This window comes from Anoplopoma fimbria, chromosome 17, assembly GCF_027596085.1.
Source record: "Anoplopoma fimbria isolate UVic2021 breed Golden Eagle Sablefish chromosome 17, Afim_UVic_2022, whole genome shotgun sequence".
NCBI classification, from domain to species: Eukaryota; Metazoa; Chordata; class Actinopteri; order Perciformes; family Anoplopomatidae; genus Anoplopoma; species Anoplopoma fimbria.
The window spans coordinates 13,024,533-13,046,395 of record NC_072465.1 but is presented as its reverse complement, the minus strand read 5'-3'; the positions used below and the strand labels follow the sequence as shown (position 1 = coordinate 13,046,395).

The window sequence follows — 21,863 nt, the reverse complement described above, 5'->3', positions numbered from 1 at the left end:
AAGCACTCCCTGTAGAAATTACCACAAAACAATTTTCTGAATTGAATAAATAATTTCAGGATTTATTTGGCATGGGAAAAAACCCATATTTACATTTAAAAATGTCGAACTCCCAAAGGAGGAAGAAATATATAATAATGACTAACCATTTTCAAAAGAGTTGAAGCTAGTATCAATAAAATCCTACCAATAGCCATCCCTAGCTTTTTTCAGGTTTAGGAGAGGATTGTTCATGTTTACAAATGTAGACTGAACTATCATGAGTCATTAGAATATTATGTGATTTTTAAAATTGAAAAGATATATAGGGGATATATAGGGGACAGTAGTTCATACTACATTGTATGATTTAATTTTCAAATTTTGGCACGGATCAAGATTAAGATGGTATTACCAAACTGTTACAAAAAATGTATTTTACCAAGACTTTTCTGCATTTACAACAGCAGTTTGTACTGAAACCTAGTTAGAGCGGGTGCATCAGACCTCAAAACAATATTTAGTGACTCGCCTTTTATATAAGCTACATTTACAGTTCACAACCTGTTTCAATGCCTTTCAAATTCATGTCAATATCAGCCATGGTGCATTGCAGAATACAGTAGTGGTGTCACAGATTTGAAAAAGAACTAGGCCTAGGGCTTCATATTTGGATTGACTGGAGTATTAGTATTACAGTACAAATGCAAAGTTTCCTCGCACAAGACTCTTGTTGTATAAACATGATATACGTATGTATGATGAAATCCTCCAATACCTTTCCTTGTAATGCATGCTCAAAGATGGATGATCCGAATAACTTCTTGAGACAGAGAAATGTTCCTGAGGAAACAATAGAGCATGCTGAGCATGAGAAGGTACTTCACTGCAAAAGCAGAATATTTGAGTCAAACAACTGTCCTTTTCAGAGACACCTATTATTGTTTCTAAAAAATAAACATGAGCTTGGATGTATTCCTGTTTTATTAAACTGTAGATAACTAAATATTATCAAAAATGATTAGGTTATCTAATGCTTATGTTTAGATCAATGCCAGCACCATACAGCTGATGACAGATGAATAATTAATGTCTTATTTGCCATCATATGGTGATCGCCTAGCAGTGTTAAGATTTTGTCAGCGGAAGGGGCACAGCCACAACAGTCAAAAATCAAAGCCTTTTTAAAATCTAAACAAAAATTGGCCAAAAGAAAACCTTGCGATTAAAGAGGCAGCAGCACAAACCAAGGGGAGCACTCACAACAATCTCAGAAAAGAAATGCTTTGAAGACAATGAGAACATTTTAAATAAGATGGATGCATTATGATAATGAAAAACAGGCTTTTAAGCAAGTGAGAGCCAGACGAGGAGGTGTAACAAGAAAAGTTGACGTTTCAAAAGGATGCTCAGAAAAAGGATTTGATTCAGCGAGCAATTGGCCTGTTCTTTTCTGACAGGAGAACTAGTGTGGGGCCCTTAACATATTATGAGTTAGATTTCAAAGATTACCAAGAGGTTACAGGTGACAATGTAATAACAGTTGGACAATTGTACTTTAGTGTTGCTACAGCGCCGCCATCTGCTACATTTGAAACAGTCAACCCTGAAGGAATAGTTCTTAGAAGCACTACAAGCGATGAAAATGTTGTTGTAGTGAGGATGTTTCCAAAAGAGAACAGCAACTTTTGGTTTTTCTGAAAATGAGCAACAGAATTTAGATGATACACTGCCTGTTTCACCAAAAACCATGCCATCAAGCGAGGGAGTGAAGAGAATATTGGTTGTTCACAGAGGGCAGGTACTGCCAGAGCTCATGGCACATTTCTGTGATGATGGACTTCAAGATGTTAACATCAAAATCCAGCTTGTACTGCCAGATAGAACACCTGAGATGGGGTATGATGATGGAGGAGTTGTGAGAGATTGTCTCTCAGAATTCTGGAGTGAATTCTATGACCAATGCTCTTAAAGTGCCATTTCTAAGGCATGATTTTGGACAGCACCAGTGGGAGAGTGTAGGTCGAATCATTGATTTTGGATGGGCTAGGGAGAAATATCTTCCTATGAAGATTGCGCCTGTCATATTAGAGCAAGCTGCTTTGGGATATGTGAAGAGCGATGTGGTGGAGAATTTCCTCAAATACATGCCTAAAATAAGTGGTGTAAATATCTTATATCAAAAGTAGAAGAATTAGCAATTCTACAATTGCTCAGTTTTCTCTTGCTTTTTGAGAATGTTATTAATTTGTGAAAAGAGCACTATGGCACAAATCACTTGCTTATCTGTTCAACTCTGTTAGTCACTCAAAACAACCATTTTGTTGAAGAATCTATTGGCTAAATTGTCATCATTCTCAGTAGTGTATACAGTACATTTGTTCTTACACAGTTTAGATACCAAATAATATTTTTGTTGACACAAAGGCATAAAGGGAAGATAGGAATATATATACACAGCGGTCAAAATAAGTATTGAACACGTCACCATTTTTCTCAGTAAATATATTTCTAAAGGTGCTATTGACATGAAATGTTCACCAGATATCAGTAACAACCCAAGTAATCCACACATACAAAGAAAACCAAACAAATAAGTTAACCAGATGCTCCTCGCAAGATTTCTGACAGAGGAGTGAAAATAATTATCAGAAGAGTTGTCCAAGAGCCAAGGACAACTTGTGGAGATCTTCAGAAAGACCGGGAATTAGCAGGTACAATCGTTTCAAAGAAAACAATAAATAATGCACTGAACTGCCGTGGCCTGTATGCACGCTCCATTGCTGAAGAAAAAGCATGTTGAAGGTCATTTAAAGTTTGCTGCACAACATTTAGACAAGCCTGTGAAATACTGGGAGAATATAGTCTGGTCAGATGAGACCGAAATTGAACTCTTTGAATGCCATAATACACACCATGTTCGGAGGTGAAATGGCACTGCACATCACCCCAAAAACACCATACCAACAGTGAAGTTTGGAGGTGGGAACATTCTGGTGTGGGGCTGTTTTTCAGCATACGGCACTAGCAAACTTCATATAATTGAAGGAAGGATGAATGGAAAAATGTACCGAGACATTCTTGATAAGAAATCTGCTGCCATCTACAAGGACGATGAAGATGAAATGAGGGTGGACATTTCAGCAAGACAATGATCCCAAACACACAGCCAAGGAAACTCTCAATTGGTTTCAGAGAAAGAAGTGCTAGAATAGCCCAGCCAATCACCTGACTTGAATCCAATAGAAAATGTTTGTCACCTAATCAAGACCAGGATGCTACTATCACTAGCATGTAGATTTATAACAGCTGATCAGCAACAAGGATGTCGAATAGCTAGCCAAAAAAGCAACATAAAAACAACACAAAAATTAACAGCCCTGACCAATGCTTTCCTTTTGCCCTGAGCAATTGTCCATCCTGCCATGAAGGAACCATGGCTACCTCGCTGAACTGCTGCTGCTCGCATGCTAGAAACACAGAAACGCTAGAGGGCTTTTAATTTGAAACGAATACAGGAAGTGTTGGGTTAAAAATATATATATATATATATTTTTTCATTTCATTTGTATGATATATTCTACAGAGAGACATTGAAACTGCAAAAAAAAAAATGTGAAAATGATCGGTTGATAGTTATATTGTCATCAAAGAAACATCTCTTTCGACGTTTAGGTGAGTTAAGCTTGTGAAATTGTGCGCTGATGATCAAGCTGCACCTCCACAAGAGATCTCAAGCTCCAAATTCCCTGTTGAATACTTTTTCCAGGGTGCCATTTTTGTTATGTATTTGTAGTAGTCCAGGGAGCTGAGATGGTCAGCTATTTGAAACAAACTGAGTTAGGCAAACAACGTAAATATGTAAGCACAACAGCCTGTGACCGCTGGAAGTCGTTTTCAGTGCCACTTTCACTGGTACAATATGTGTATAGGTCATTCCAGGCAGATAGAACTTCAAGCTCCTCCTATATAATGGACAGAAAAAGAGTGAACATGTTTGTTAGGAAATAATTCAAGTTTTTGGCCTTTATCTCTAATAGTTAGGGGAGACCAGGGAAGGTTGTATCAAAGGGATGGTTTTAACAGCACCATTTTCGTCAAGAAGCGATGACCTAAGAGTCATGACCAATTTCCTGACATTACATATCTGTGTAAAGAAGTCTGCCAATATTAGAGTAATAACACTGATTTTCATTTAAATAAAACTCTGACAGGCTGGTGGAAATTCCACAAAATCACAAACGCCACTTTTACACCTTCAAATTTGAGCCCCATCTGGAACAACCCCGATTTTCTAAGACACAAGAAACCACTAAATCTCCACACATGGTCAGAAAAAGGTATCACGCATCTGGAACACATCTTCAGTAATAACAACCTGGTTTCATTCCCCCACTTCATGCTCCCACAGGGAGCAAAGAATACAGTGGGTACGGAAAGTATTCAGACCCCTTTAAATTTTTCACTCTTTGTTTCATTGCAGCCATTTGCTAAAATCGAAAAAGTTCATTTTTTTCCCCATTAAAGTACACTCAGCAACCCATCTTGACAGAAAAAAACAGAAATGTAGAAATTTTTGCAAATGTATTAAAAAAGAAAAACTGAAATATCACATGGTCATAAGTATTCAGACCCTTTGCTGTGACACTCATATTTAACTCACATGCTGTCCATTTCTTCTGATCCTCCTTGAGATGGTTCTACTCCTTCATTGGAGTCCAGCTATGTTTAATTAAACTGATTGGACTTGATTAGGAAAGGCACACACCTGTCTATATAAGACCTTACAGCTCACAGTGCATGTCAGAACAAATGAGAATCATGAGGTCGAAGGAACTGCCCAAGGAGCTCAGAGACAGAATTGTGGCAAGGCACAGATCTGGCCAAGGTTACAAAAGAATTTCTGCAGCACTCAAGGTTCCTAAGAGCACAGTGGCCTCCATAATCCTTAAATGGAAGAAGTATGGGATGACCAGAACTCTTCCTAGACCTGGCCGTCCAGCCAAACTGAGCAATCGTGGGAGAAGAGCCTTGGTGAGAGAGGTAAAGAAGAACCCAAAGATCACTGTGGCTGAGCTCCAGAGATGCAGTAGGGAGATGGGAGAAAGTTCCACAAAGTCAACTATCACTGCAGCCCTCCACCAGTCGGGGCTTTATGGCAGAGTGGCCCGACGGAAGCCTCTCCTCAGTGCAAGACATATGAAAGCCCGCATAGAGTTTGCCAAAAAACACATGGAGGACTCCCAAACTATGAGAAATAAGATTCTCTGGTCTGATGAGACCAAGATTGAACTTTTTGGCGTTAATTCTAAGCGGTATGTGTGGAGAAAACCAGGCACTGCTCATCACCTGCCCAATACAATCCCAACAGTGAAACATGGTGGTGGCAGCATCATGCTATGGGGGTGTTTTTCAGCTGCAGGGACAGGACGACTGGTTGCAATTGAAGGAAAGATGAATGCGGCCAAGTACAGAGATATCCTGGAAGAAAACCTCCTCCAGAGTGCTCAGGACCTCAGACTGGGCCGAAGGTTCACCTTCCAACAAGACAATGACCCGAAGCACACAGCTAAAATAACAAAGGAGTGGCTTCGGAACAAGTCTGTGACCATTCTTGACTGGCCCAGCCAGAGCCCTGACCTAAACCCAATTGAGCATCTCTGGAGAGACCTGAAAATGGCTGTCCACCAACGTTCACCATCCAACCTGACAGAACTGGAGAGGATCTGCAAGGAAGAATGGCAGAGGATCCCCAAATCCAGGTGTGAGAAACTTGTTGCATCATTCCCAAGAAGACTCATGGCTGTACTAGCTCAAAAGGGTGCTTCTACTCAATACTGAGCAAAGGGTCTGAATACTTATGACCATGTGATATTTCAGTTTTTCTTTTTTAATAAATTTGCAAAAATGTCTACATTTCTGTTTTTTTCTGTCAAGATGGGTTGCTGAGTGTACATTAATGCGAAATTTTTCGATTTTAGCAAATGGCTGCAATGAAACAAAGGGTGAAAAATACTTTCCGTACCCACTGTATCTGCATATCAACAATTAATCAGAACAAAACAAACCGCTGATTGCGCCTCATAGCCCTAACTATCACCAAGAAAACTATCCTCAGAAACTGGAAATCAGGGACACCACACATAAGAGTACGAATCGAAAGCACCGAATGGAAACGGAATTATCTGGCAATGAGGTGGAGTTGAAGCCAAGCTTATGTAGTCTGAGGATGATGAGTTGACTGAGAGTCGGTGTGTCTGATCAGCAGCCAGCCATGCCCTCCTGCCACACGTACACACACACACACACGCCCTGCAGAAGAGGGGAGACACGAAAAAGGGAGGGGAAGGAGAACAACAACAAAATACAACTAGGGAACAACAGAAACCTAACTCCATCACTCCTTTATTGTTTTTACAAATGTGACACCACCCACCCTAGTAATTTTAAAATTGTAGTCATTGTTATCTATTAATTCATTATTATTTATTATTTTCCTTTTGCCTGTCCACCAATTGAAATCCACATAGATACATACATACATACATACATACATACATACATACATACATACATACATGCACAAATATACAATTATAATATTATTATTATTATTGATTCTGGTTCTGTCCTTTAACTATATAGTATTTATCTATATCATAGCCTATTATTATATTTATTCTAGTCTCCCCTTTTTTCCCCTTTCTTTTTGTGCTCATAATATTACTACTGATGATGATAATAATAATAATAATAATAATAATAATAATAATAATAATAATAATACATTTTATTTATAGAGCACTTTTCAGAGTACTCAAAGATGCTTTACAGACATTTAAAATCATCATTAAGAGCTACACACTAAAAACTTAAAACTTAAAAAACAGCATTAATCAGACATTAAAAGCAGTTTTGAAGAGGTGAGTTTTGATTTCTGATTTGAACATTGAAAGAACATTGCAGTCTCGGATGTGTTTGGGGAGAGAGTTCCAGAGGGAGGGGGCAGCTATTGAGAAGGCTCTGTCGCCCCATGTCTGGTGCTTGGTCCTGACTGGCAGAGATAGGAGGTTGGCATCAGAGGAGCATAGCCGACGGGACGGAGTGTGGTGATGGAGCAGGTCGGAGGGGGCCTGATTATGGAGGGCTTTGTGGGTGAGGAGCAGGACTTTGTATTGGATCCGTTATGGGACGAGAAGCCAGTGGAGTTTCTGAAGAACAGGGGTGATGTGATCACGGGAGCGGGAGTGGGTGAGCAGACGAGCAGCAGAGTTCTGGATGTATTGGAGTTTATTTAGGACTTTGGTTGATGTGCCATGAAGAATGCTGTTGCAATAGTCGATTCTGGAGGTGATGGAGGCATGGATCAGGGTTTCAGCAGCAGGTAGGGAGAGTGATGGGCGGAGACGGGCGATGTTTTTTAGATGGAAAAATGCAGTTCTGGTGATTTGATTGGCATGGTGTTCAAAGGAGAGGTTGCTGTCAAACACGACTCCAAGGTTGCGGATGTGTGTGGACGGAGACAGAGTGGAGTTGTCGATGGTGAGGCAGAAGTTGTGACTGGTTTTTGTGAGGGACCAATGATGATCATGTCCGATTTATCACAGTTTCAGGAAGTTGCTTTGCATCCATGATTTAATGTCAATGAGGCAGTTGGTCAGAGTGTAGTGAGTAACAGTGTTGATGGCTTTAGTGGAGATGTAGAGCTGGACGTCATCGGCGTAACAGTGGAAGTGGAGACCGTGTTGACGTATGATATTTCCAAGAGGGAGCAGGTAGAGGATGAACAAAAGAGGACCAAGCACCGAACCCTGGGGGACGCTTTGGGACAGAGGAGCGGTGGAGGAGGTGCAGTTGTTGATACTGATGAACTGTCTGTTTGTGAGATATGATTTCAGCCAGGAGAGAGCAGTAACAGTGATGTTGAGGGAGGAGTTGAGGCGGGAGAGAAGAATGCTGTGGTTGATGGTGTCGAAAGCTGCAGTGAGGTCGAGGAGAATGAGAATGTTGAGGTGACCAGAGTCTGAGGAGAGGAGCAGGTCGTTGGTGACTTTAAGGAGGGCAGTTTCAGTGCTGTGCTGTGAGCAGAAACCGGATTAAAATGGCTTTAACAGATCGTTGGAGATGAGGTGGGCTCTCAGTTGTGCGGCGACAACATGTTCCAGTATTTTTGACGGAAAGGGAAGATTGGAGGTGGGCCGGAAGTTGTTCATGGTGTCAGGGTCAAGTCCAGGTTTTTTGAGGATGGGGGTGACAGCAGCCAGTTTACGTGTATCAGGGACTGAGCCAGAGCTGAGGGAGGAGTTAATGATTGCTGTGATGAGTGGTGAGATGGCTGTGAGACAGTCCTTGACCAGATTGGATGGGATGGAATCCAGGAGACAGGTGGAGCTTCTCATTCCTGTTGTGAAGCTAGACAGCTCCATTGGGGACACGGGAGAACTGAGAAAGGGGATGAGGGGTGGAAAGTGGGGGGGCAGGTGGAGAGATGGAAAGGGCGGGTGAGTTGTTCAGGTTGCTGTCAATAGTATCAATTTTTGTTTGGAAAAATGAGGAAAGAGTTGCACTTGTTCACTGTGAAGGATTTGGAGGTGTTGTCCTTGGGTTTCAGGAGTTTGTTGATTGTGGAGAAGAGAGCCTTAGGGTTGGAGGAGCCAGAGTGAATGAGCTGAGAGTAGTAGTTGGACCGGGCTGAGATGAGAGCGTCTTTGTATTGTTGTCGGTGTGGGCTTGGAAATGGACTGTTAAACCGGTTTTCTTCCGGTCTTTCAAGCTGGCGCTTACGGGACTTCATTTGGTGAAGTTCAGGAGTATAGCAGGGAGCTGAGTGTGTGAATGAAACAGTTTTGGTTTTAATGGGAGCCAGCAGATCAAGACAGGAGGAGAGTGTGTCATTGTATTAGTTTACAAGATCGGATGGATTATCAGACAGCGGGGGATGGGAGGCCGACATTGCACTGGCAAGAGAGGCAGAAAGAGTTGGGGGGGAGATAGATTTGAGATTTCGGAAGGATATACACTTGTCTTTTGGGATGGGGACAGGGACATTAATGTCCATGGTGATAGCCAGGTGGTCCGAGATATTGAGGTTGAGGCTGGAGAGTTGATGTATTGTGAGACCAGTGGAGCAGACCAAATCCAGGATGTGACCACGGCTGTGAGTGGGGAAGTTGATATGTTGTGTGAAGTTGAAGCATTGTAGCAGATTTGCAGTCCGTGTTGTCAATGTGGATGTTAAAATCACCTAGGAGGAGAACGGAAGGCGAGATGGCACATAGCTGCGTCAGAAAATCCGATTGCTATTACATTACTAACATTATTTAGTAACATTTTTGTCACTATTTCTAACAATTTTATGTTATTATTGTGATGATGTTATTATTATTATTATTATTGCAGATATTAGCATTATTATTTTAAATTATTGCTATTATTGTTATTATGTTATTATATATTAATTAATATTTAATTTTTTGTCATTAACACATCTTATTTTTTTTATCTCCTCCCACACTCATTACTCACACTGTAATTATTATATTGATTTATATATTTATTTATTCATTCATATTTTGTATAAATATGAATGAACCCGCTGCACGGTGGTGTAGTGGTTAGCACTGTCGCCTCACAGCAAGAGGGGCCGGGGTTCAATTCCCGGGCCAGACAACCTTCTGTGTGGAGTTTGCATGTTCTCCCTGTGTCAGCGTGGGTTCTCTCCGGGTTCTCCGGCTTCCTCCCACAGTCCAAAGACATGCAGGTTAGGTTAATTGATGACTCTGAAATTGCCCGTAGGTGTGAATGTGAGCGTGAGTGGTTGTCTGTCTATATATGTCTGCCCTGTGATAGGCTGGCGACCTGTCCAGGGTGTACCCTGCCTTCGCCCATTGACAGCTGGGATTGGCTCCAGCACCCCCGCGACCCTTAACTGGATAAGCGGTTGGATGGATGAATGAACCCCCCCTCCCCGCAACCACAACCTCCACTGTGGTGCTCCGTCCCGGGTACACTGGTAATATATGCAACTGACTGTTAATCCACCCTAAAAAAACCAAAAAAAAACCCCACCACAATGAGTTCTGAAGCTCCGCCCCCAGTGCTTTACAGAGCACCGTGTGCTTGTTTATTCAAATTTTATTAATATCCGAAGAGCCGTGTATCCAAATTGCACCAAATTGGACAAAAGACTCCATAGGTTCGCTTGCTAAACACCTGTCAAGTGTGAAGTAGATTGGATGAGTGAACCTTGAATAATGCAAAGAAGACACAGACAGACAGGTAGAGATTCCATAGAGCCTGTTCAGGAAGGGCTGAATGAGTGGCCTTGGTATTACTGTTTATGCTCTATCTGAGACATGCTCATACAAACCACTACACTCTTAACACTGCTTCCTCTGCAGTACACCTCACATACACATACAGCAGTTACATCACACTCCCAAGTAGCAGCTATTCACAATCAGAATCACAAGTGAAAGAAACAAGCTTTTATTTAATAAGGAGAGTGTTTTCTACAATACATTACATTACATTACAGTCATTTAGCAGACGCTTTTATCCAAAGCGACTTACAATCAGCAGTATATTACATATCATTCACCCATTCACACACTGATGACAGGCAAGGTGCCACCATCAGACTCTAACTAACATTCATGCAACATCCAGTCCACACCGATGGCAAGCCTTCGGGAGCAACTTGGGGTTAAGTGTCTTGCCCAAGGACACATCGACTGCCGAAGCCAGGTATCGAACCACCGACCCTCTGATTGGAGAACTACCTTGCTCTCCACTACGCCACAGCCGCCAATACCACCAGTTACATCAGAGATGCTGTTGCGCTGCATCACTTCAGTTGTTTTCAATGTGTCTTCATTGTGTGTTCTGCCTCTAGTTGACTCAGAGGCCGGCCCATATTCTATGAAGCCTATCTGAACTCTGTCTTGACTCTCTCTGCCCCTCTAATTACCCAAGTATGAACCGAGAGTAAACAAATCAACTGAAAAACCACATACTCCTTCACTGTGTATTCTTCTTGCCAGCCTTGGTAACTATGATGAATGTGGCATTTAAAACATTATGCAGCAGAAGGAACGCTTTCATTCATAATTTTCTGTGTAAGATAATTGACCCCCTCTCCTATCAAAGGTCACTGAGAATCAATGAATGTATGAAATATTAATCAGAGTTCTCAGTTTCTTTAAAAGAGTAGAAATGACCTTTATGCAACATCAAATTGATTATCACACAGCGTTTGGAAGTGCTTCTTGTATGAGACTTTAATCCCAAAGGCCTAGAGCGGCTGTGTGCTTGCATGTATTGTGCAAAACACCAATGTTTTAAAGAGGGATCACAAGATTGGGGGTCGATGTTGGATGGGGAGCTGTGAATAGTCTCTTCAGCTCCTTGTTAATGAACACTCCATCACAATATTGTTAATAAGTGCACATGATCATTGCAGGCTTGTCCATAAGTGCAGCATTTTGAGAGGAAGAATGAGGATGGAGGGAAAATAACAATCAAATCTCAGCATTGCTGCTCGGATAAAGAGAAAGGGATTCCTGCTTGCTTGTTTGTATGTATGCTGCAAAAATGTCTCCAAAACAATAATTTAGTCAAAATGTTCTGCCTAGTACAAATTAAAATGCTTTAGGTATCTGCAGGGATGGAATGGGGTGTTTAAAAGAGCAGTGAGAGTGAATTATTCCAGTCAGTGCAGTAGATTTAAAATGCAGTCAACAAAGGGCACAGGGGGAAGTCTGCCACACTGACACATGTGACACATCCAGCGCTGCTTTGCCTTAAATACGTGTTCTATGTATTTTTGAAATGTAGTTATATGTAGCTCAGGCAGAGCTACAGCAGTGGGCTGAGCTGGATAGATTATGAGAAATAAGTTAAGCTTTTTAACAAAAATACTACAATACTTGTTTTGAAGGACACAATAGGACTGGCTATTTTAGGGCCCAGCCACTAGGGGCGCTGTCACAGACTCGGCCGCTTAGTTTCTACTGTTCTTTATCGTAGTGAGTGAGAGCAGCATGATTCAGACTTATTTTCATCTGTTAAGGTTAGATGTGCTACACAGAGAGACAGTTTGCATTCCTGTGTGCATCCAGAGAAATGTAAGTCATGATGTTTATTTACCGGATGTACCATTATTATTGTTCTCTTTATGATTCTGTCATTATGGTGTTTATAAATAGCGGTAGAAATACGTAATTTACCAGCGATTACGGCACCGCACGATCCCGCAATGTTTATAATTATATGCCGGACAGTCTGTTATAATTCTACCTTTATGTACATATTGCTGACAAGGATGCATACAGTTTATTGAAAACTATTTAAATGGCAGGCGAAGTCCTAGGTTCTGTTATGCTCACTGTGACTAGGATACTTTCACTTTCGTTAGCTTCACTGCAAAAATTAATAGGCTTAATATAAGAAATAAATACTTGGTTTGAGCAGATATAAGCTAAAATTAAGTGAAATAATCTGCCAGTGCAGTAAGATAATCACACTTGGTAAGATTTCTTAAAATAAGAAAAAATAAATACATATTAGGCAAGTGAGAAATATCTTAAAATAAGTGGTGAAACACTCATTCCAAGTACTGTATGCAAGTCAAATAATCTCAAAACTAGCTTTTCAATTCTTATTTCACCTTTTGTTTCTTTCTCAAATTGAGTGAAAAAAACATAAATCCAGAGCAACTTAACAAGCTGATTCTTCTTAATTCAAGAGTTATGATTAGCTTTTATCTTAAATCAATACATTTAAAATCATACACAGAGAATATTGTTAACAGCATTTATTTGAAGTGTTTGCAGATTCCTTACAATATTTACAATCATAACATAATATTTGCAAAATTAACCTCTGAAACCCAGAGGTAAGAGGCTATGACCTCATTATCTTTGATAACAATGAAATATCTCAATCTCATAAGACAGAACATGGCTGAACAGCCTGAATAGCTCTATTTCTTAATGAAAGCATTCCACTCTGCCATGACTCTTTTGTACGAGCCTGTGGTGTCTCGGTCGTGGATACTGTCCTGTAAGACCTCTGTCTGAATGACAGAGAGAATGGTCGCCACACACTTAGGATAGGTGAGATGCAGGGTATAGTAATAACCCATCAGATACAGCAACCCTTCACCAAGTTCTTCTTTGGCAAATGTAGTGACAGGAGTGTTTCCAATTGCCAGAAGACAGCGGGACCCATCAAAGACCAAAACAGGGCTGAAGAGGGTTCTCTTCTGGAGGTAGATGGCTGGCTCTTCTGTTGGCTGAAGAAGAAAACAAAAAACAGAAGTTTCTTTATGGTATACTAAAAAAGTGAAAAACTGCTTGGGCAAGTGAACTGAGATTTTTTTAAACACCATTATGTACATCTACAGCTCTGGAAAAAATTAAGAGATAGGTTTTGCTGGTTTTACTATTTATAGGTATGCGTTTGAGTAAAATTAACATTTTTGTTTCATTCTATAAAGTGCTGACATTTCTCTCATATTTGAAATTAAAATATTGCCATTTATTGCATTTATTTGCAGAAAATGAAAACTGGTCAAAATAACAAACAAAGATGCAGTGTATTCAGACCTCGAATAATGTAAAAAAAACCATGTTCATATTCATTTTTAAACAACACAACACTTATATTTTAACTAAGGAAGAGTTTAGAAATCATTATTGGTGGGATAATCTCAATCTTTAATCACAGCAGTGTTTTTTGTAATCTTTTTGTAATCCTCATAAAATAAGATTTGGTTCAGGTGATCACCTGATCAGTATAAGTAGAATGAGGAGGCTTGTGTTGGAATTGAACAAACACTGGAATGGACTGGCTGCCATAGATGTAGAGATGCTGATTTAAGAAACATTTGTGAGAGTGGTCTCTTATTTTTTTCCAGAGCTGTATATATCTATGAACACAACCATACTGACATGTGGTATATGAAAACGGAGCTCTAAAGATAGGACCATGGGTCAAGACATGCCAGGTTAAGAAATCATGAAAATAACTTGTGCCTCAGTCACTGTTTAAAGAGTGTGTGCCACTAAACACTTGGGAAATTAATGATTAATGACAATTAATTCTTAACAAAATATGAACAAACTCACCTGAAGGACATGAAGCAATGCCTCACTGGCCTGTCCCATCTTCTTAGGTGGCGCAGACGGTGAGGGGAAGAGTGTGGGTAGTGCCCTGAACAAGGCAATGTTGGATTCCACTAGAACAGAATAAATAAACAAGTTTTAGTTCAAAGTTAGCCAGCATCTGATGAGGTTTTTTTTATTTAACCTTTATTTATTCAGGGTAGGTTTACTGAGAGTGAGGCTCTCTTTTGCAGGAACGCCCTGATCACATTCACACAGTTACACACTCACACCTGGAAGCTGCCCAGTACAACCACAGTCTTAACTGCCAGCCACTGAGCAGTTGCTCAGGTGGTAATGAGGGAGGGACAAGTGCTGTTTTTTCACTATCCCCACCCAGATTGATCCTAACCTTTAGGCCACCACTGCCCCATGGTTATGGTGAGGTAAAAATGCTTTGCAATGAACAACACTGTCATTCTTTTATCATTTAATCAGTGTTATGCATTGACTACAGTTCTATTAATTGTGTCTGTTGAAACAGCTACATGTATTAAAGACAGCAAAATGACTTACCTGCACCCAGGCTCATGGGTGGCTTCAACACTTTCCTCCAAACACCATAAAACTGCACCATGGAGCAGAAGTCGGCCCATCTCTTCTTTACTTCATTGATGAACTTGCTGTTGTCCTTAGCCAGAATCCGCCGCAGCTCATCCATCACCTGCAATGCAAATAAGTGTTAAAAACTGCAACAATGCTAGCTTTGTGGAGAAGCCAAAAACAACAAGTGCATATCTTACATGATGAAGCTCTTTGAAACATGGATATGCCTCGAAAATCTTTGCTGGTCTGTCCTCTTCTTTCAGAATGCCACTGTCAATGAAGGCTCTTCTTGATTGAAACTCAAGGTCAAGGATCTGGCAGACAGCATCTTGGTTGGGTTTTGGTTTTTTGTACATCTCCTGCAGAGTCTTGTAATGCCTGGCCTGTGCTGCCGGACTATCTTTGTCCGCTAAAAGGAAATACAAATCAGCAACAGGTATTGGACATGTCATCTGAATGATACGACAGGTTTAAGCCAGCAAACATAACATTTTGATTGTTATACTTTAATTTTTACACAATGGAATCAAATAAGTGAAAACTACTGTCACATCACAATACATCAAAGCCTAATCATAACTTCAATGTAAAGTTTAAATACCTGTAATATATCATTATATACAAAACTATAATAGTATTACCTAGCCTTCGTGTCCATCATTATTGCCAAAATTACACATTTTCACTCACCTGAACTGTCGTCTTCAGAACTGCCCCTAGGTGGCAAAAGAATTGTTGATCCACCACTTGAGTCTGCATCATAATCTTCTCCCTGGTCACTTGGAGAGAAGTCAATGTGACGTCTTTTGGTTGAACTGCTTCTCTCTGGTCTGGGCCCCTTCCTCTTCTGTGGGGACTTCACATTCAGAATTCTCTTCTGAAGATAACTGTACATGCTCATCTGTGGTGAAAAAAGTCACTTATTGAAAAAAACATTTTGAATATCACACAACTTTTTAAAAAATAACTTTTCAAGAAAATAATATGGCTAAAATTGCCATCACTTACATGTTTGATGGGTTCATCTTTATCCTGTAGCATGGGATAATACTCCACTAGTCTCTTAGCCATTGCGGTGACCTCATGCTTAGAGGGGTACCGGAGCTCCTCTCCTTGTTGACTTGCTCTTAAGATTGAGATCATGCTGGTAACAGTGTTCCTCACCAGCCTGCATCTCAACTCTTTAGACATTACAGATTCCCCCTCTCTACCTATCTCAAAATGGTGCTTACGAGCCAGTTCCAACTCAGTGTCTGTGTATATAACATATTCTGGTGGACTAGGAAGCTGTAAGGTTTTCTTCAACACAGGAGTGGATGTGTGGGGGGATACTGGAGGTGATCCTTGAAGTGATGACACAGTTCCTGTTTCACCTGGGCCAGCTTTGTCTGGTAAAGTGGCATTCTCATCCTCAGAAAAAAAAAATCAAAACACAATTATTACAAGGTAAATGACAGACACAATTAGAAACAACATGTTACGGTTTAGGGAACTGGACCCTGATGCAGACAGACAAAAAACCCAATGCCGTAAAACAAAAAAGAGTTTATTAACTCACAGAGGCACCACAGGAACACCCGGCATGGACAGAGACGAACCAAAAAGGCAAAAACTTACCTCATGGCTAATAAGAGCCCACAGTTGTTTCCTCCTGAGAAAGTTCTCTGGCCCAGGAAAAAGGTCTCTTAAATCATCCCGACTGAGGGTGTGGAGTAAGGCCTCATCTATGCTGGCAGCTGTAAACAAAGTCAAATCATTAACAAACCTTTAAGAATTAAAAACCATATACCATTTTACCTATAAATTTAGCACTAATCAACTTGACAAGGTAAATAAAGTCCAATTGCAGTGTCTGTGTTATTCCATCTATTATCTAAGAATAAATCTAAATAAAAAATAGTCACTAGGAGTTTTGAGATAGCAAAATAGCTGAAATACATTTTGTTTCTGAGATCGGTATCATCATCCATAATCAATAATTCAGTTAAATGGTAATACACATCAATATTATGTAGCATGCAGCAACACCTAAACATACCATTTAGAACTGAAACAGTAACATCATCCAATTCCTCCATGATGTTAAGGCTCTTTTAGTTGCTCCTGGAAGGCACAAAAAAACATCACAAGTCATGGATAGGTAAAGTTGGATCACTCTAGATCAGTTTTTCAGCCTTTCAGCCGTCAAAAAAGTGACAGAATCTGACACCTGGATAAGCTGCAAGGGTGACTGAGCAAAGGCTAAATTCTATATGTGGAAATGACAAACAATAAGGCAAACAGTAACTTAAATGTCATTATTCAACCATTTACCACCACAGGTGGGGCTGGTCTGCACTTCTCCCAGCACGGCGGAGCAAAAGTGCAAACAAGCGTTATTTGGATAAACTGGCGGAACAACGGGGACCTAAACTGCTACTTTCTCACACGAAAAAGCTTTAAAACACGACGTTACCGGAGCTATAGCGTCATTTAAAACAGAGTTACGACGGATTCAAGTGAGCTATGACGTTAGCGAGGGGAGGTTCACTTCCTGTTTACAAAATAAAAGCGCAAATTCTACCCTCATGGTTTTCTTCATAATAAAAGACAACGGGTGTTTTATTTTTGTGAAAATGACCAGAAGTGCATCACTCACTACGGCTGGCTTGGGTAGCACCGAATTAATCGGAACAAAACATTAAACAGCTGTTATGTTCTGTAACGTTAAGCCAGCCTATGATCTTTGCGAGATCCCCCCCCCCAAAATCGCCTGTGTGGCATCATGCAGGCCTCCCTCAACACATGGCTGCGGTCACAGACTATGGCTGCGGTGACCTGGTCGCTTCATGTGTATTAGCGCCATTCCCCGCAAGTTACTGTTGCTTCCACGTTCCACATTCATAGAGCACATGATAAAAAAAATATCGCGAAAAATGTATCAACAACGTTTAGTTAGTTAGATTAGTCGCAGGTGAAAAGCATAATAAAACACTTCTAACGTTAACCATGTGTAGCACCCAACCTGCAAAGTCATCTAACATTAGCTAAATTAGCTAGCTGGATTTCAGATTGAGGAGACCGACTTATTCATTGATACGGCCGCAGTTTTCGCGATGAGTGGAGTAAATGTGAAGAGTAAAACTATAACGTAATTGTAAAATGTATAACTTTATAATTTTTAATATATAGTTGTTTTCTCCTTACCGCAGCAGAATCCAGTCCAGATAGCCTGTAGTTCTCCCAACCGTCACAGGGCAGACGTGACCACATGAGGGTACTGGGGGGGGGGGGTTGGTGCAGTGTGCAGTGTGTTAAACGTGTAAAAAAACTGATAATAATGACATACAAACATACATAATTGGCAAATCCTAGAACTATAAATTATATTTTAATTTATAGGCCGGTTATTGATCCCTGTATAATCACATCACGATGCAAATTAAATAATCTTGCTATGATCCACCCCCCCTCCCGCCCAGATTTGGTATTGACCGCTCTAGTCAGTATGTGCCCGAAAAATTTCGAAAAGTTCAAATGATTCAGATTGAAGCGGTTATGCAGTGCTGTTCTACTTCAAAGATCAAATACCTGGACTACTCCCTTTTGCTATTTGTGTTTTTCTAGTGTATACTAATTTTTCAGATTAGTGGAGATTTTTCGATGGCTTAAACATCTTCTGTCAGCATTCATCTGTCCAGCGGATTTCTTTTTCAACGAAACATGGCCTGTTGGAGGTGTGTGATTTGCTTTGTTTTCGTTGCCTTAACATTGAAGTCCCTCTTGAGCCATATTAACACAGCACATAGTCGCAGTCCCGATTTCCGTGTTATATGCGGGATTGATGGCTGTACTGCTGAATACAGAGTCTTCAACTCCTTTTACTACCATATTAGACGCACACATACTCTATATTTTGCCACCGGACACCCACCTACTGGATGGATGACATCAGCTACACCTGACCTATCTCGGGTTGGAAGTGAACATTTTGACATCCCAGTTTTTTCTGACTGTGCCACTGAAACACGGGGAATGCAAAGGACCAACAGTGAAGGCAACACACCTGTCATCGCAAATGACATGTTGAACCCAGAGCCTACATGTCATCAGATTCCACACCCTGATAATCAGGTAAGGTCTAATATTGTCAATTTTGTATGACAATGTTATTCAACATTTGATGTGAACCAGTCTTATATGTACATAGTATATTATTAACACAACATATTTACAGGAAGGAGCTGGTGCATCAAGTGCAAATATCAGACGTGCAGCTGCATTTGCCATCAATGTGAGGGAGAGATGTCACCTGTCTCAGGTATTGCACATAACCCAGTGTTAATATTATTATAATGTTAACATCATGGTTACATGTTTATCCTTTAATAATATTAAAAGTGCTGTAGGAAAATTGATTTTATAAAGCAAGTATTAAAATGCTCTATATTCTTAGATTATACACTATAGAGTGTTTGGTGACTCTGGAAAAAGTGTAATTTCATATTCCCACTGTCAGAGTAACAACAGCCCCATATTTATCCTCAATTTCAATATTTTTCAAAACTTAATGTTAGCTTTAATTGTTGTAATGCTGGTGCAACAGGGGGGACATATTTTGATGTAATTTTGAATATGCAAATGCTCCACATTGTTCAAGGACAGTGACCATTTTGGTATGATCAATCTTCAAATGAGTCTTAAGAATGGTTATGCTAGTTGTATTGGACAAACATCATGTATCTTACACTTCATTCTTGACTGTGTTTCAGAGGAGCGTCAACAACATTGTTTCTGAAGTCCAGCAGTATCAAACTACTCTTCTGAGCACCTTGAGGGACACAATGAAGAGGATCTTTGAAAGACATTCAGACAGTGTGGAGCAGCTACAAGAGGAAGTACTGGCAACATTAGACAATTTTCAAGATCCTTTCTCCTTCATGGCCACCACATACATGCAAGACAGCACCATCCAGAGGCTTTTTAACCCAGTTAAACCAGAGGAGGTAGTTATGTCTCAGAGGGTTTGTCGAGTTAAAAAAGGACAATCAAGAGTTCTTGGAATTAAAAACAGAAGCTTTTACTATATATCCCTGGTTAAGAGTCTTGAACAGCTGTTGTCCAATTCTAGGATTTTTGATATGATCCGCACCACGCCACAGAGTTGTCACAAAGATGGATTTTTGTATGATATTGTTGATGGGAGCCTTTTCAAATCCCACCCACTGTTTTCAGTGAAACCTTCTGCTTTACAGATCATTTTATACACTGATGAAATAGAGATCTGCAATCCTCTCGGGTCACATGCTTCAGTAAATAAATTACTGATGGTTTATTATACTTTAGGAAACATAAACCCCAAGTTTAGGTCAAAGCTGGCTGCAATCAGACTCCTTGCTATAGCAAAAGCTGATGATATTGACAAATGTGGTGTTGATTTTGTATTACAAAGAATTGATGAAGACTTAAAGTTGCTGTATAATGGTGTCACAATCCAAACACAGAGTGGTGGATTCGAGTTATTTGGTGCTGTAATTTCAGTGTGTGGTGACACACTTGCGCAGCATGAGCTTGCTGGTTTCAAGGAAGGAGTTGGTTTTGCATACAGTAAGTGTAGGCATTGTGAATGTACCTTTGAGGAAATGCAAATTAATTTTAATGAAGAGCGCTTTACAAAAAGGACAATGGAAAAACATATTCAACAGTGCCATGAAATAGAAAAGGCCAGCACAGACTTCTTGAAATCGGCCCTCAAAACCACCTATGGTATAAACAGAAGGAGCAAGCTGGTTGATTTTCCAGCCTTTGACCTCATTCGGCAAACTCCACAGGACATAATGCACATCATTCTTGAGGGTGTTGCACCAATGGAAGTTAAGTGTGTGTTAAAATACCTTGTTCTGTCTGGACAGATGGAGTTGGATGTGTTCAATTCAGCCATGCAAAGTTTTCCTTTGTCACCAGTAGATGTACGTGACAAACCCTGCCCTATAAGTGTCAGTACCTTGGCATCAAATGATAACAAACTTAAACAGTCCTCAGGGCAAATGCTGATATTGCTGAAGATCATGCCTTTTCTGCTGAATACTATAGAGAAAAATGAGTATGTTCAGTTTGTTTTGCATTTGAAACAGTTTAAGCAACTTTTTCCTGAGAATAATGTCATTCCTAAGCAACATTACCTGCTGCATCTCCCTTCCCAAATTCTTTCCCTGGGCCCTATGATAAGACACATGTGCATGAGATTTGAGTCAAAGCACTGTTTTTTCAAACAGTGGTCATCTAAATTGAACTTCAAAAATGTCTGTAAGTCACTTGTGAAACATAATCAGCTTTTTGAATGCTGTCAAAATGAAATGGGTATGGAGCATCCGATTTTTTTACATGAGAAAGAATTGGGTCCTGTCTCAGAAGTAGCAAATATGGAGTATGTTAATGCAAAGATGAGAGATTTTTTGGGGATTTATGGCATACAACACACAGTCAAAGTAAAGTGGCTTATTCTCAATGGGAACAAGTACATAAGTGACAGGTCTCTAATAATCACCACTACAAATGAGACAGTGCCTGTCTTCGGATTTATAAAAAACATTTATGTGGTAAACAGCTCATTGTATTGTTTTGAGTACCAGCTTTATGAGACAGTGGGTTGGAATAGAGATCTTTTAGCCTATGAAGTTGCAGTGCCTAATCTTGCTCAAGCAACAGAGTTCATCGATGCTGAAAAACTAGTGGATCATACATCATATTACCCTGTCAGTTTCAAAAACACCACGTATGTTCTGACAAAATATTATCTTGGTGATGTTGCTCTACTTAAACAGTGAAATGAATGTGAATAAACATGTTACAACTGTGACCAGAGTGTGTGTGAATGCTTACTGGGAGGTCTTGAAACAAGTTTTCTAAGCTAAGAAGTGGTCATGAAAGAGTATCTGACATAATTCAGCTTACTTTCTGTGGAAAATATATAGTTTTAGGATCTACTTACTAACTAAGAAATAAAAAGACACATATTCTCAAAACAAGAATAATAATCTTACTCATTCTGTGCTTGCATAGTATATTGCTCTCAAAACAAGATCAAAAATACTTTTTGGCTAGATACAAGATTGGAAGACTTGGTTAGATTGTTAATTTTTGCAGTGTTGTAAGTTTGGTTGCTAAAGCTAAGTTGTAAGCTATAGGATATGC

At 40.0% G+C, this 21,863-nt stretch overlaps 2 protein-coding genes across 2 annotated transcripts; one reads left to right on the top strand and one right to left on the bottom strand.

Moving 5' to 3' along the window:
- Window positions 1-12,961: 12,961 nt before the first annotated feature.
- LOC129106172 (uncharacterized) lies at window positions 12,962-17,272 on the bottom strand. Its single transcript, XM_054617519.1, has 8 exons — window positions 16,729-17,272; window positions 16,308-16,426; window positions 15,699-16,100; window positions 15,381-15,591; window positions 14,888-15,099; window positions 14,661-14,808; window positions 14,109-14,218; window positions 12,962-13,273 (listed from the first exon to the last, which is right to left on the bottom strand). The coding sequence occupies exons 1-8, from the start codon at window positions 16,766-16,768 to the stop codon at window positions 12,962-12,964; spliced, it is 1,554 nt and encodes a 517-aa protein (XP_054473494.1). The 5' UTR covers window positions 16,769-17,272.
- A 964-nt stretch (window positions 17,273-18,236) lies between these two features.
- Window positions 18,237-21,496, top strand: LOC129106161 (uncharacterized). The gene is made up of 3 exons (XM_054617504.1): window positions 18,237-18,803; window positions 18,907-18,990; window positions 19,442-21,496. Exons 1-3 carry the CDS (start codon window positions 18,393-18,395, stop codon window positions 21,494-21,496), a joined length of 2,550 nt encoding a protein of 849 aa, XP_054473479.1. The 5' UTR covers window positions 18,237-18,392.
- Window positions 21,497-21,863: the final 367 nt, after the last annotated feature.